This window comes from Anomaloglossus baeobatrachus, chromosome 4 (assembly GCF_048569485.1).
Source record: "Anomaloglossus baeobatrachus isolate aAnoBae1 chromosome 4, aAnoBae1.hap1, whole genome shotgun sequence".
NCBI lineage: Eukaryota > Metazoa > Chordata > Amphibia > Anura > Aromobatidae > Anomaloglossus > Anomaloglossus baeobatrachus.
The window spans coordinates 274,462,221-274,477,745 of NC_134356.1; the positions used below are offsets into that span (position 1 = coordinate 274,462,221).

At 48.6% G+C, this 15,525-nt stretch overlaps 1 protein-coding gene across 1 annotated transcript in view; it reads right to left on the minus strand.

Moving 5' to 3' along the window:
- Positions 1-9,969, minus strand: part of HELB (DNA helicase B) — a 76,076-nt gene extending 66,107 nt beyond the window's left edge. The window contains exons 1-3 of the mRNA XM_075344849.1: positions 9,725-9,969; positions 6,303-6,638; positions 1,757-1,956 (exon numbers count right to left, since the gene is read on the minus strand). Of these exons, the coding sequence (XP_075200964.1) occupies positions 1,757-1,956; positions 6,303-6,638; positions 9,725-9,938 (750 nt within the window). The 5' untranslated portion in view covers positions 9,939-9,969. The remainder of the gene's footprint in view (positions 1-1,756; positions 1,957-6,302; positions 6,639-9,724) is intronic.
- Positions 9,970-15,525: the final 5,556 nt, after the last annotated feature.

The window sequence follows — 15,525 nt, forward strand, 5'->3', positions numbered from 1 at the left end:
AATTTCAAATTTTGAAAATTGCGCAATTTTCTAAATTTTCGCCAAATTTCCGAAATTTTCAAAAATGAACGCAAAAAATATCGGCCTAAATCTACCACTTTCATGAAGTACAATATGTCACAAAAAAACAATGTCAGAATCGCCAGGATCCGTTGAAGCGTTCCAGAGTTATAACCTCATAAAGGGACACTGGTCAGAATTTCGCAAAATGGCGAGGTCAGTAAGGTCAAAATAGGCTGGGGGCTGAAGGGGTTAATGTTATTTCAGCTGGGAAGGCAGCAGTCATTGGTGGTCAGCTTTATGTTAGGCCCCCTACACACGTATGTGTTTCCAGTACATGTGGTGTTGAAGTCATGTTCATACGGACCCTCATTAAAATCTATGGGGATCTTCACACCTTTGCGTTTTCACACGGACTGTGTGTACCACACGCATGTCTTGTAGAATCCACATGGAGACATGTCCTTTTTTTTTTTTTCCAGCAGCATGGATGAAACACATACAGGATACAAATGACATCCATGTGCTGAACATGTTCAACATTGCAAAGTAAAGCAGAAACGTTATAATTTCATTCTTTCCATGTCCATACCAGAAGATCACGGATGACGCGCACGTATACGCGGATGGACAAAACAAACAGTGCAACACGTATGGTTTTTTATACTGAAGTATGAAGGATGTCTTACTTGAAGAGATGAGCAGTCAATGGACTTTGCAAAGATCTACCGTATTTTTCGCTTTATAAGACGCACTTTTCCTCCCAAAAATTTGGGAGGAAAATGGGGGGTGCGTCTTATAATCTGAATATAGCGGTACCTGGGGGTCCTATCTCTGCGGCGATCGGGCGGCCAGGTGTGTGTGGCTGCGTGCAAGCGGCTGGGTACCTGTGTGCGGCCGGCCGCTATGTGCGGCCGGGCGCTGTGTACGGCCGGCGGTCGGGTGCCCGTGCGGGCGGCAGACGGCTGCCGCCCTCACACAGGCACCTGGCTGCCGCCCGCACGCAGGGTGGGCGGGCAGCCTGCTGGCTGCCACTCTGTGCGTGCGGGGCGGGCGGCTGTGCAGCAAGTTACCCAGTTTGTCCACGGTCCAACTTTCAAATGATGGCGCCGGGAGCAGGCGCGTGCGCATATTGAGCCCTTGGATGAGAGCTCCATGTGCGCATGCGCCGCTCCGGGCGGCATCACTTGAATCGGGACCGCAGACATACTGGGAAAACACTGCATCGGTCTGCTCCACCACTGAGCAGTCGCCGCTGCCACCACTGAGCCATCATTTGAACTGGGACCGCGGACACTCACTGCACCGGCCTGCTGCACGACTCACCCGCCGCTGCTGCCGCCACCACCACCACAAACCCCGCGGCTCCTGCCACCACGGACCCGCTGCCACTGACCCGCCGCGCCTGCTAGCACAACCTGTGCCTCCTGTGATCCCGCTTCACCACCACATCTGCCCCCCCTCCGGTAAGAGAACACCGGAGTATAAGACGGACCCCATTTTTCTTTTTTTTACCTTTTTTTATGTCTAAATTTGGGGTGCGTCTTATAATCCGGTGCGTCTTATAAAGCGAAAAATACGGTACTTGACCATATTAACAAAATGGGCAGCAAGTCTATGGTCTTAAGCAGGTTTTCATTCATGGACTAGTCCACTGGCTACTCACACAAGCAGTTTCACTAGCATATAGCAGGGTCGAGCACAGATAAAACTCAGTGAAATAATATAGTGACACAACAAATAAAATTGCACTTACCAAGCCAAACCCAAGCTTCCAAGGATCCTCAGCCAGCATTTTTTCAATGGCATGCAAGGTATTAATTGAAGACTCCCTGGAGGATTTCTGGTCATTAACATCCCCCATGAGCAAGCTTCTGATTTTGGAAGGTAAAAGTTTTGGTAAATATTTCAGCAGCAGAGGAATTTGTAATGCTAGAAATGCCATTGCTCCAGACTCTGCGGAGAAGGAGAGGTTATTAATCATTTATATTCCATAACATATCACCATGGCTGCTGTAATTATCATCCTGCACTGCTCTCTAATTACAGAGGACCAGATACTGTGTGCATCACAGGTTACTAAATCATGTCTTAGGCCCTTTCACATGTCTGAGTATCCGGTACATATGGTATCTGTGAAAAAAACGCATGCAACATGTACCCATTATAATCTATGGTTATCTTAACATGTCCGTGTTGCAGCACAGATAAAAAGGCCAATACAAGCATGTTGTATATATTTAACGTTCAAAGTACAGTGGAACCTCGATTTACGAGTAACTTGGTGTGCGAGTATTTCTCTATACGAGCAAAGCTTGCTGTAAATTTGTAACTCAGTTTATGAGCAAGCTTTGCTGTACAAGCAAATACTCACCACACACACTTCTGGTTCCGTACTTTCACCGCGCTCTGACCCGCTCTTGCAGTCCACACAAACATGCACATACACGCACATATTATGCTCACCTTACCTCCTGGTTCTTGTAGTCCACCGGTACAGGATGTGTATCGGGTAACCATCACGACGATGGAGGAACTTCCGCTGTCAGACGCTACTCAAAGGCAGCGCACTGACCAATCAGAGGCAAGCGGCTCATGCCTTTGACGTCAGTGCTCTGGTAGCAGAATGTTCGACATCGGTCGCGATGGTTACCCGATACACATCCTGTACCGGCGAACTACAAGAACCATGAGGCCGGCGACTGAACAGAAGGTAAGGTGAGCATAATATGTGCGTTTGTGTATGTGTGTGTGGAATGGCACAATAGGGGACCAGGATGGGACATTGAACAAGTTGTGGAATGAATTGTCTGAGCTTGATGCGGCGACAAAACCGCATCCTTTGCATAAGTTTTTTACATGCGGCCCGTCCGTTTTTTGCAGCTTGCGGCAGGCTACTGAGCATGCGCAGTGGAAAAAACCGCATGCGGCGGCCCAATGCGGTGTTTGCCGCAGGACGCAGGCATGCATTGCAAATCGTGAAGCATCGGCCGGATGCGGTGCAATGCAGTTTTTTTTTTGCCGGACAAAAAAACATGCCAGGCAATGTTCCATCCGGCCGCCGCATCGGCTAAATCTGCCGCATGCGGCAAAAACCGGACCGAACGCAAGCCCATGCGGCACAATTCGGCATTAATGTAAGTCTATGCAAAAAGAAAGCAACCGGCAGCAAAAAAAACACGGTTGCGTTTTTTCTGCAAAGCGCCGGATTGTGCCGCACAGGAAAAACCGGATGTGTGAAAGCAGCCTAACTTGCGAACAAATGATCGCTTGTGCTATATACAGCAATGCCACAGCACTGCTGCATATAGTGAAAATCACAGTCTCTTTGAAGCCTCGCCACAGACAGGGCTTCAAAGAAGCGCTGCTATGACAGGGAAGCAAGTCTCCAGCAGACCCCCCCTGCTGTCCTGTGTTTGGTGGGTGGATTGGAAGTCACTTCAGTAAGTCAATTTATGAGCGCAAAAACGAGGCTCTCAGACTTTCAGTGAGAGCTATTGACTGTTAGCTGTGTCTTCCAGTAAGTAAGTAGCTGTGGTCACAAGATGGCTTAACGGGACTGGAGAGGAGCCAGGAAGAGCAGAAGACAGCGGCAATTAATGGAACATGATTAGTGATACCACTCCAGGGGTGAAACTACAAAAAAAAAAAAAAAAAAAAAAAAAAAAAAAGGCATCCTGCTCCCCTTCAAAGCTGCAGAGGCAAGGGTACCTCTTCCAGCAGTATAAGATTGCACAGTGTGGGACAACCATGCCGCTCGTCCAAACTGTCAATCATCAGGAGCACGCTGCCCCTTAAAACTGAAGGCCAAGACACTGGGGAGTTGGGCAAGAGAAGATGAAACAACCCCTTTAGACTGTATATAATAAGTTGTCACACTTGCCTGGCCATATGTAGGCTACGTTCTCAAATTGAATAGAATGTATACTTGATCACCTGAGGAAAAAGGCTGTTTCTGCCTTTGAAAGGCATAGGAAAAGACTATCTTCTCCTTTTTTCCAGCAAGGGCTTCCGTAGCCCGAACCGATGTGACGTCACCTGCTCACTCCCCTTGCTTCACGCGCGCGGTTGCCAGGTACGCCTTCGGCTGAGGCCCCTGACAAGCAAGTGCTTCCAGCTATCACGCTTGCTGCCTACAGCTCTTGGTCTCTAGCTAGCAGCCGGCGCAGCCTCACGCTATTTACAGAGCAATACCTCCTCATCCAGCACGGCGGAAGGAAGCGTCCTACAGCCTAGCTTACCGCTCACAGTGTCCTGCCTTCAGCGTGGAACCGCTGCCTACACCACCAGCAGATTGTGACCTTCGCCTACAATACAGCATCAGGCAAGAGCTTCTGAGACAAATCTATTTCTTGATATGTTCCCTACTGCAGCTTGCACTTGATATAATCTTTATCCACGCCACCAGCAGATTGATACCTCTGCATAAAGCACGACAGGGGGTAAGCAACCTATAGCTGTGTAGCTTGCCGCCCATAGCGTCTTGCCTTCAGTCTTCAGCGTATAGAAGCCTACACCATCTGCAGATTGTGACCCTCGCATACAGGAAAGCACAAGGCAAGTGGTTCTGAGCCAAATGTCTCTCATTACAGAGTATAAATGCCCTGTCCTACTGTAAATGTCACTGGATATAACCATCTTGTGTACACCCATTTTTTAATGTTCCAGAAGTGTGCCAGCGCATTGGGTTGCAATATTTCCTGAGGGGCATCAATTCAGTTTGCACTGGGCTCCAAATAAAGTAGGCAGTCACCTGTGAGCACTATCAAGTGAGAGACTTAAGGGGGCTTTACACGCTGCGACATCGCTAACGATATATCGTCGGGGTCACGTCGTTAGTGACGCACATCCGGCGTTGTTAGCGACATCGCAGCGTGTGACACCAAGGAGCGACGATCAACGATCACAAAAACGTCAAAAATCGTTGACACGTCGCTCCTTTTCATAATATCGCTGATGGTGCATGCCGCTGGTTGTTCGTCGTTCCTGCAGCGTCACACATCGCTATGTGTGACACCGCAGGAACGACGAACATCTCCTTACCTTCGTTCACCGGCAATGAGGAAGGAAGAAGGTGCGCGGCATGTTCCGGCCCACTCATCTCCACTTCTATTGGGTGGCTGCTTAGTGACACCGCAGTGACGTTGCTATGACGCCGAACGCACCTCCCCCTTGAAAGAATGATTGTTCGGCGGTCACAGTGACGTCGCTGAAAAGGTATGTGCGTGTGACGCTGCCGTGGCGATAATGTTTGCTACGGCAGCGATCACCAAATGTCACACTAACAACAAGGGCGGGTGCTATCGCTCGCAACGCAACGTGGACTTTAGACATTTTCTGGATTACCCCGATATATTCATTTTATTACTTAGGGGCCAGCACTTACTTGCCTTCTGGTGATCAAGTATACATTCCATTAAATGTGAACCTGTAGCCTACATACAGCCAGGCAAGTGTGACAGCATATCTTATATTGGTCCCTTTGTCTGTGAAGTCCACACCTCCTGAGTTTAGGAGTGTTGACGCTAATCAAACAGTAGCGTGGATTTAAAGCCGCTTTACACGCTACGACATCGCTAATGCGATGTCGTTGGGGTCACGGAATTTGTAACGCACATCCGGCCGCATTAGCGATCTCGTTGTGTGCGACACCTATGAGCGATTTTGAATCGTCGCAAAAACGTTCAAAATCGCTCATCGGTGACATGGGGGTCCCTTCTCAAATATCGCTGCTGCAGCGTGTACGATGTAGTTCGTCGCTCCTGCGGCAGCACACATCGCTCCGTGTGACGCCGCAGGAACAAGGAACCTCACCTTACCAGCCGCCGCCTGCAATGCAGAAGGAAGGAGGTGGGCGGGATGTTATGTCCTGCTCATCTCCACCCCTCCGCTTTGATTGGGCGGCCGCTTAGTGACGTCGCTGTGACGCCGCACGGACCGCCCCCTTAGAAAGGAGGCGGTTTGCCAGTCACAGCGACGTCGCAGAACAGGTAAGTAGTGTGACGGGTCAGGGCGATGTTGTGCGCCACGGGCAGCGATTTGCCCGTGTCGCAAAACCGATGGGGGCGGAAACCCACGCTAGCGATATCGGTACCGATATCGCAGCGTGTAAAGAGGCCTTTAGTCTTTATTTCTTTCTCTTGACAGATCTTGACACTGTCTTTGTCCTCTACCAGCGGCTACTCTCCTCATATGTTTATGAAATAAATAGAATTTTGTTATATCAGAGCGCCAGTGGTCTTTATTAAAATATGTATATAAGTCACTTACAATACACACAAATAAAACAAACTTGGACCTACTGGATTTTCTCAGGTGTTCCAGGATATTTTGGATTTTCACTGTCCCAACGTTATTTGCCTTTGCTTGCAATGTACTGAAGTAAACAGGTGGATAGTTTGATAGCCAGTCCATAAAATCTGTTCGATATTCATCGGATACCCCACATTTGTGAAGAAACAATGAAAGAATGGATTGTTCCCCGAGGCTATCATCATCCAGTTCATAGGACGGTGGTTCTTTGGCATAGCTCTGATACTGATGCGGTGTCACTTTTACATTGACAGTCCACCATGGATCATCAAGTGGAAACGATCCATTCACTACGTACTCATGGGAGTCTGCAGTTTTAATTTTCACTATAATAAAAAAAAATTAATATGGAATGAGACCACTGATGAAATATGGCGTTTCCAACATGACAGCAAGGCACAGATGTTAGATGTCAATAAGAAGAAATAAGAAGTATCCTCCTCTCAGTCTGTAGCCTCCAGGAGGGCACTGGGCACAATGATAATGTAGCCATAGTCACATGTACTGGCTGCAGTCAGGATAGTCTGTAGCCTCCAGGAGGGCACTGGGCACAATGACAATGTAGCCACAGTCACATGTACTGGCTGCAGTCAGGATAGTCTGTAGCCCCCAGGAGGGCACTGGGCACAATGACAATGTAGCCACAGTCACATGTGCTGGGTGCAGTCAGGATAGTCTGTAGCCTCCAGGAGGGCACTGGGCACAGTGACAACATAGCCACAGTCACATGTGCTGGGTGCAGTCAGGATAGTCTGTAGCCTCCAGGAGGGCACTGGGCACAATGACAATGTAGCCATAGTCACATGTGCTGGGTGCAGTCAGGATAGTCTGTAGCCTCCAGGAGGGCACTGGGCACAATGACAATGTAGCCATAGTCACATGTGCTGGGTGCAGTCAGGATAGTCTGTAGCCTCCAGGAGGGCACTGGGCACAATGACAATGTAGCCATAGTCACATGTGCTGGGTGCAGTCAGGATACTCTGTAGCCTCCAGGAGGGCACTGGGCACAATGACAATGTAGCCATAGTCACATGTGCTGGCTGCAGTCAGGATAGTCTGTAGCCCCCAGGAGGGCACTGGGCACAATGACAATATAGCCACAGTCACATGTGCTGGCTGCAGTCAGGATACTCTGTAGCCTCCAGGAGGGCACTGGCACAATGACAATGTAGCCATAGTCACATGTGCTGGCTGCAGTCAGGATACTCTGTAGCCTCCAGGAGGGCACTGGGCACAATGACAATATAGCCACAGTCACATGTGCTGGGTGCAGTCAGGATAGTCTGTAGCCCCCAGGAGGGCACTGGGCACAATGACAATGTAGCCATAGTCACATGTGCTGGGTGCAGTCAGGATAGTCTGTAGCCTCCAGGAGGGCACTGGGCACAATGACAATGTAGCCATAGTCACATGTGCTGGGTGCAGTCAGGATAGTCTGTAGCCCCCAGGAGGGCACTGGGCACAATGACAATGTAGCCATAGTCACATGTACTGGCTGCAGTCAGGATAGTCTGTAGCCCCCAGGAGGGCACTGGGCACAATGACAATGTAGCCATAGTCACATGTACTGGCTGCAGTCAGGATAGTCTGTAGCCCCCAGGAGGGCACTGGGCACAATGACAATGTAGCCACAGTCACATGTACTGGGTGCAGTCAGGATAGTCTGTAGCCTCCAGGAGGGCACTGGGCACAATGACAATGTAGCCACAGTCACATGTGCTGGGTGCAGTCAGGATAGTCTGTAGCCTCCAGGAGGGCACTGGGCACAATGACAATGTAGCCACAGTCACATGTGCTGGGTGCAGTCAGGATAGTCTGTAGCCTCCAGGAGGGCACTGGGCACAATGACAATATAGCCACAGTCACATGTGCTGGGTGCAGTCAGGATAGTCTGTAGCCTCCAGGAGGGCACTGGGCACAATGACAATGTAGCCACAGTCACATGTGCTGGGTGCAGTCAGGATAGTCTGTAGCCTCCAGGAGGGCACTGGGCACAATGACAATGTAGCCACAGTCACATGTGCTGGGTGCAGTCAGGATAGTCTGTAGCCTCCAGGAGGGCACTGGGCACAATGACAATGTAGCCACAGTCACATGTGCTGGGTGCAGTCAGGATAGTCTGTAGCCCCCAGGAGGGCACTGGGCACAATGACAATGTAGCCATAGTCACATGTGCTGGGTGCAGTCAGGATAGTCTGTAGCCTCCAGGAGGGCACTGGGCACAATGACAATGTAGCCATAGTCACATGTGCTGGGTGCAGTCAGGATAGTCTGTAGCCTCCAGGAGGGCACTGGGCACAATGACAATGTAGCCATAGTCACATGTGCTGGGTGCAGTCAGGATACTCTGTAGCCTCCAGGAGGGCACTGGGCACAATGACAATGTAGCCATAGTCACATGTGCTGGCTGCAGTCAGGATAGTCTGTAGCCCCCAGGAGGGCACTGGGCACAATGACAATATAGCCACAGTCACATGTGCTGGCTGCAGTCAGGATACTCTGTAGCCTCCAGGAGGGCACTGGCACAATGACAATGTAGCCATAGTCACATGTGCTGGGTGCAGTCAGGATACTCTGTAGCCTCCAGGAGGGCACTGGGCACAATGACAATATAGCCACAGTCACATGTGCTGGGTGCAGTCAGGATAGTCTGTAGCCCCCAGGAGGGCACTGGGCACAATGACAATGTAGCCATAGTCACATGTGCTGGGTGCAGTCAGGATAGTCTGTAGCCTCCAGGAGGGCACTGGGCACAATGACAATGTAGCCACAGTCACATGTGCTGGCTGCAGTCAGGATAGTCTGTAGCCTCCAGGAGGGCACTGGGCACAATGACAATGTAGCCATAGTCACATGTACTGGCTGCAGTCAGGATAGTCTGTAGCCCCCAGGAGGGCACTGGGCACAATGACAATGTAGCCACAGTCACATGTACTGGGTGCAGTCAGGATAGTCTGTAGCCTCCAGGAGGGCACTGGGCACAATGACAATGTAGCCACAGTCACATGTGCTGGGTGCAGTCAGGATAGTCTGTAGCCTCCAGGAGGGCACTGGGCACAATGACAATATAGCCACAGTCACATGTGCTGGGTGCAGTCAGGATAGTCTGTAGCCTCCAGGAGGGCACTGGGCACAATGACAATATAGCCACAGTCACATGTGCTGGGTGCAGTCAGGATAGTCTGTAGCCTCCAGGAGGGCACTGGGCACAATGACAATATAGCCACAGTCACATGTGCTGGGTGCAGTCAGGATAGTCTGTAGCCTCCAGGAGGGCACTGGGCACAATGACAATGTAGCCACAGTCACATGTGCTGGCTGCAGTCAGGATAGTCTGTAGCCTCCAGGAGGGCACTGGGCACAATGACAACATAGCCAGTCACATGTGCTGGGTGCAGTCACGTGACATCACCTGTGCTCCGCGCCCGCCAGGACTTCACTTGTATGGCTCCTCCTTCTATTTCATCTGCGTCCAAGAACTCCGGCTCCGAGTCGTCAGGACCCTCGCTGTCCCCGTCACTGCCCCCCGCGTCTGGCAGCTCATCCTTCACTGGCAGCAGGCGACCCCTGAGCTCTATACAGCCCGCGGCCCTGCGCCTATCCCTCCAGCCACGACTGGCAGACATTCTACTGCTCTGTAGTTCCAAATACCCGCCCTCTGCACCGGAAGTGACGTAACGAAACTGCTGAGCTGAGCCGTGTACAGAGCTTGATGTGGCAACAAAGGTCGCCGACAATGGCGGCGGCCATATTTTAGGTTGGCAAACAAATTGCGGATGTGTCCAGCCTACCTGTCACTCAGTCACCTGCTGGTCACAGTTCACCCAGGGATTTTCTAATTCGATGTCTGCTCTCCTCCAGGAACAGAGAAATGGAGCTCATGTGGCGGACACAAGGAAGACGTCATTGATTCTTCTGCTTTTAAAATTGCTGCAACATATTCCATTGCTCTTTTAGATCAGGCAGAATTTCTATTTTTAACCTCTTACCTCCCAGGTGATTATTTTGCTTTTTTTTGCACTTGTGTTAGGGGATTGTGTATTGTGCCCCCTGTGGACAAAAACCATTAGCGTATGGTCGCTAAACATGACAGGTGACCCTGCAGTATCTATCGGTCCAACCAGGTTTGAAACCGATCGGGGCCGATTAACCTCTTAAATACCTCTGTTAATTGGTTAAAAGACCCCTTTAACACCACTGGCACTCGGTGATCGTAATCGTGGGTGCCTATGGTAGCCATGGTGCCCTGAGGTCATCTGATGGCCCCAGAGTACAGTGGTGGCCCCATAGCTGAGCAGGGTGTGTCAGTGACAGATCTCAGGCATTGCACAGTACAGCAGTACATGAGACCAACAATCAAAGACCAACCAGCAAAGGAAAAATATTAATCTACCACAGTAGGACTAAAGGGTGCTTTACACGTTGCGACATCACCCGCCCCCGTCGGTGGCACGATATGTGGTGATCGCTGCCATAGCGAACATTATCGCTACGGCAGCTTCACATGCATATACCTGTGCAGTGACGTCGCTGTGACGGCCAAACAATCCCTCCCTCAAGGGGGAGGTGCATTCGGCGTCACAGCGGCGTCACTAAGCGGCCACCCAATAGAAGCGGAGATGAGCGGGACGTAACATGCCGTCCACCTTCTTCCTTCCGCATTGCCAGTGGACGCAGGTAAGGAGATGTTTGTCGTTCCTGCGGTGTCACACATAGCGATGTGTGCTGCCGCAGGAGCGACGAACAACATGGTACCTGCTGCAGCAACGATATTAAGGAAATGAGCGACGTGTCAATGAGCAACGATTTTTCACGTTTTTGTGCTCGTTGATCGTCGCTCATTTGTGTTACACGCTGCGATGTCGCTACTGGTGCCGGATGTGCGTCACTAACGACGTGACTCCGACGATATATTATTACCAATATTTCTGCGTGTAAAGCACCCTTAAGTGAAAGAGTAAAAAAGTGAAATAAAAGATGTAAAAAACTAAAAAAAAACCTGTTTCAACATTAAAACTAGCCTTTGTGTTAAAACAAGAATAAACAGAAAAACGTTTATATAATTATCTTCACCGCGTCCGGAACAACCTGATCTATAAAATGTCAGGGCCGCCATCAGGGCATTACTGTCCGTACTAGTGTATGGGGCCCAGAAGCAAGGAGGGAGAACCGGCCGCTCAACGAAAGCTGCCCTCCCCCTGCTGCTCTGCACTAAACTATGTGATCGGGGCAGGGGAGGAAGCTACCGGGAGATGAACGGAGGCTGTTGGAGCGGCAGCAGGTGAAGTGAGTAATTTCAGGACCTATCAGGTCCTGATCACATGACCGGTGACCCGGCAGGTCCTGTAGCTGATGCAGCCTCCATGCAGCTCCCAGCGTCTCATCTCCTGGTCTACACCGATCAGGAACGGCAAGATGAGGTAATGTGTGTGTAAGTGTAAGTCAATGTGCTTGTAAGGCTGTGTGTATGTGCAGTATTTAACAGAGTTGTGTTTGTTAATAGGTGCATGTATTAGAGTTGTGTATGTAGATGCATGCAGTAGGGCAATGTGTTTATATATGTGCATGTGAGCTGTGTGTGTGTTTATATTTGAATGAAGCAGAGCCTTGTGCGTCTGTGGGCATGGAGCGGAGCAGTGTGCATCTGTGGGCATGGAGCGGTGTGCATCTGTGGGCATGGAGCGGAGCGGTGTGCGTCTGTGGGCATGGAGCGGTGTGCGTCTGTGGGCATGGAGCAGAGCGGTGTGCGTTTGTGGGCATGGAGCGGAGCGGTGTGCGTCTGTGGTCATGGAGCGGAGCCTTGTGCGCCTGTGGGCATGGAGGGGAGCCTTGTGCGCCTGTGGGCATGGAGCGGAGCGGTGTGCGTCTGTGGGCCTGTCTGTCTCTCGGCTCATACACAGCACCATACTGTATATACAGGAGCACACTACAGTCTGCATTATGTCTGTATATACTATATGTATATAGTGTGGGTGTGTGTGTACAGTATAGTGCTGTGTATACACTATATGCAGCCCCCAGCCTCTAGATTATATTCAGTAGGTATGGAAAGTATTCAGACCCCCTTAAATTTTTCACTCTTTGTCTCAATGCAGCCATTTGGTAAATTCAAAAAAGTTCTTTTTTTCTCATTAATGTACACTCGGCACCCCATCTTGACAGAAGAAAATAGAAATTTAGAAAGTTTTGCAAATTTATTAAACAAGGATACTTTCCGTCCGTACCCACTGTATATGCAGCCAGCAGACTCTAGATTTTTATATATATATATATATATATATATGTCCAAACAATGTAGACCAGCTCACTCCTGTGAATCACCTGGAACCTCAGCTGACCTGGTTAACTCCGTTGTGCCCGGATCAGGACGTAGGAGTCCATCCATACAAATGTGAACAACGACAGAGCAGAATCCAGCAATAACGTGAGCAATCCAGGATGCTGTTAAAAAATTCTATCTGCGCTACTTTCCTGCGATAATGCTGTTCTGAATTGCTTGGACCATTATATTTTAATGGATTTATGAATAAAAAGAAAATTTTTTTTTAACAGCATCCTGGATTGCTCACGTTATTGCTGGATTCTGCTCTGTCGTTGTTCATACATACATACATACATACATATATATATATATATATATATATATATATATATATATATATATATTACAGTCCCTACAAGTAGTATTCAACCCCCTGCAGATTTAGCAGGTTTACACATTCGGAATTAACTTGGCATTGTGACATTTGGACTGTAGATCAGCCTGGAAGTGTGAAATGCACTGCAGCAAAAAAGAATGTTGTTTATTTTTTTATTTTTTTTTTAAATTGTGAAAAGTTTATTCAGAGGGTCATTTATTATTCAACCCCTCAAACCACCAGAATTCTGTTTGGTTCCCCTAAAGTATTAAGAAGTATTTCAGGCACAAAGAACAATGAGCTTCACATGTTTGGATTAATCATCTCTTTTTCCAGCCTTTTCTGACTAATTAAGACCCTCCCCAAACTTGTCAACAGCACTCATACTTGGTCAACATGGGAAAGACAAAGGAGCATTCCAAGGCCATCAGAGACAAGATCGTGGAGGGTCACAAGGCTGGCAAGGGGTAAAAAACCCTTTCCAAGGAGTTGGGCCTACCTGTCTCCACTGTTGGGAGCATTATCTGGAAGTGGAAGGCTTGTGGAACTACTGTTGGCCTTCCACGGCCTGGACAGCCTTTGAAAGTTTCCTCCCGTGCCGAGGCCAGGCTTGTCCGAAGAGTCAAGGCTAACCCAAGGACAACAAGGAAGGAGCTCCGGAAAGATCTCATGGCAGTGGGGACATTGGTTTCAGTCAATACCATAAGTAACGTACTCCACCGCAATGGTCTCCGTTCCAGACGAGCCCGTAAGGTACCTTTTACTTTCAACGCGTCATGTCAAGGCTCGTCTACAGTTTGCTCATGATCACTTGGAGGACTCTGAGACAGACTGGTTCAAGGTTCTCTGGTCTGATGAGACCAAGATCGAGATCTTTGGTGCCAACCACACACGTGACGTTTGGAGACTGGATGGCACTGCATACGACCCCAAGAATACCATCCCTACAGTCAAGCATGGTGGTGGCAGCATCATGCTGTGGGGCTGTTTCTCAGCCAAGGGGCCTGGCCATCTGGTCCGCATCCATGGGAAGATGGATAGCACGGCCTACCTGGAGATTTTGGCCAAGAACCTCCGCTCCTCCATCAAGGATCTTAAGATGGGTCGTCATTTCATCTTCCAACAAGACATCGACCCAAAGCACACAGCCAAGAAAACCAAGGCCTGGTTCAAGAGGGAAAAAATCAAGGTGTTGCAGTGGCCTAGTCAGTCTCCTGACCTTAACCCAATTGAAAACTTGTGGAAGGAGCTCAAGATTAAAGTCCACATGAGACACCCAAAGAACCTAGATAACTTGGAGAAGATCTGCATGGAGGAGTGGGCCAAGATAACTCCAGAGACCTGTGCCGGCCTGATCAGGTCTTATAAAAGACGATTATTAGCTGTAATTGCAAACAAGTGTTATTCCACAAAATATTAAACCTAGGGGTTGAATAATAATTGACCCACACTTTTATGTTGAAAATGTATTAAAATTTAACTGAGCAACATAACTTGTTGGTTTGTAAGATTTATGCATCTGTTAATAAATCCTGCTCTTGTTTGAAGTTTGCAGGCTCTAACTTATTTGCATCTTATCAAACCTGCTAAATCTGCAGGGGGTTGAATACTACTTGTAGGCACTGTATATGTATATATATATATATATATATATGTGTACACAAACATTTATATATAGACTCTATATTATATATACACACAGCCAGCAACCTGCATCTATATTATATTATATATATATATATAATTATACTAGCTGTGGTACCCGGGTGTTGCCCGGGATAGTAACTGTCTCTCTCCCAGTCTCTGTGTGTCTCTGTCTATCTGTCTCTCTGTCTATCTCTCTGTCTGTGTCTTTCTTTGTCTGTGTCTATGTCTCTGTCTGTCTGTTTCTATCAGTCTGTCTCCATCTCTGTGTCTGTCTCTTTGCCCGCCTGTCTCTTTCCAAATCTGTCTTTCCAGGTCTGTCTGTCTGTCTCTTTCACCGTTTGTCTCTGTCTCTTTCCCTGTCTGTCTCGCTGTCTGTCTCGCTGTCTGTCTCGCTGTCTGTCTCGCTGTCTGTCTCGCTGTCTGTCTCGCTGTCTGTCTCTCTCTTCCGTCTCCCCACCGACATCTTATTACCTCACATATAAGCTTCTTATACTATGAATGTCTTTTTTCCTATAGCAACCAATCACAGCTCCTACATACGTCCCCTGATGAAGAGGTGAAACGCGCGTAGGGACTGGTGGTGTTGCTGTACAGTCACAGTAGCTGGTCAGTATTGGTTTACTACATATTACATGGTGGGTTTAGTGCCATCTAATAGTCACTATGGATACTAGCCGGTAAATACCAATTCAATTAAAGTATTAAGACTTAGAATATAAGGCTAACTCCTAATGTGAGTTTATTTTACTATCCCACATACAGACAGCTGTGTTGCTGTTAAACTACAACCATTCCAGTACTGAAAAGTATAGTCATGCACTATGTTTATTAAAGACCAACAATTATGCAATAAAAATTGGTATGTGCAATATTAGAATTGTGGTTCATATTATATAGACTAGGCATGATACATTAATGTTATTCCACA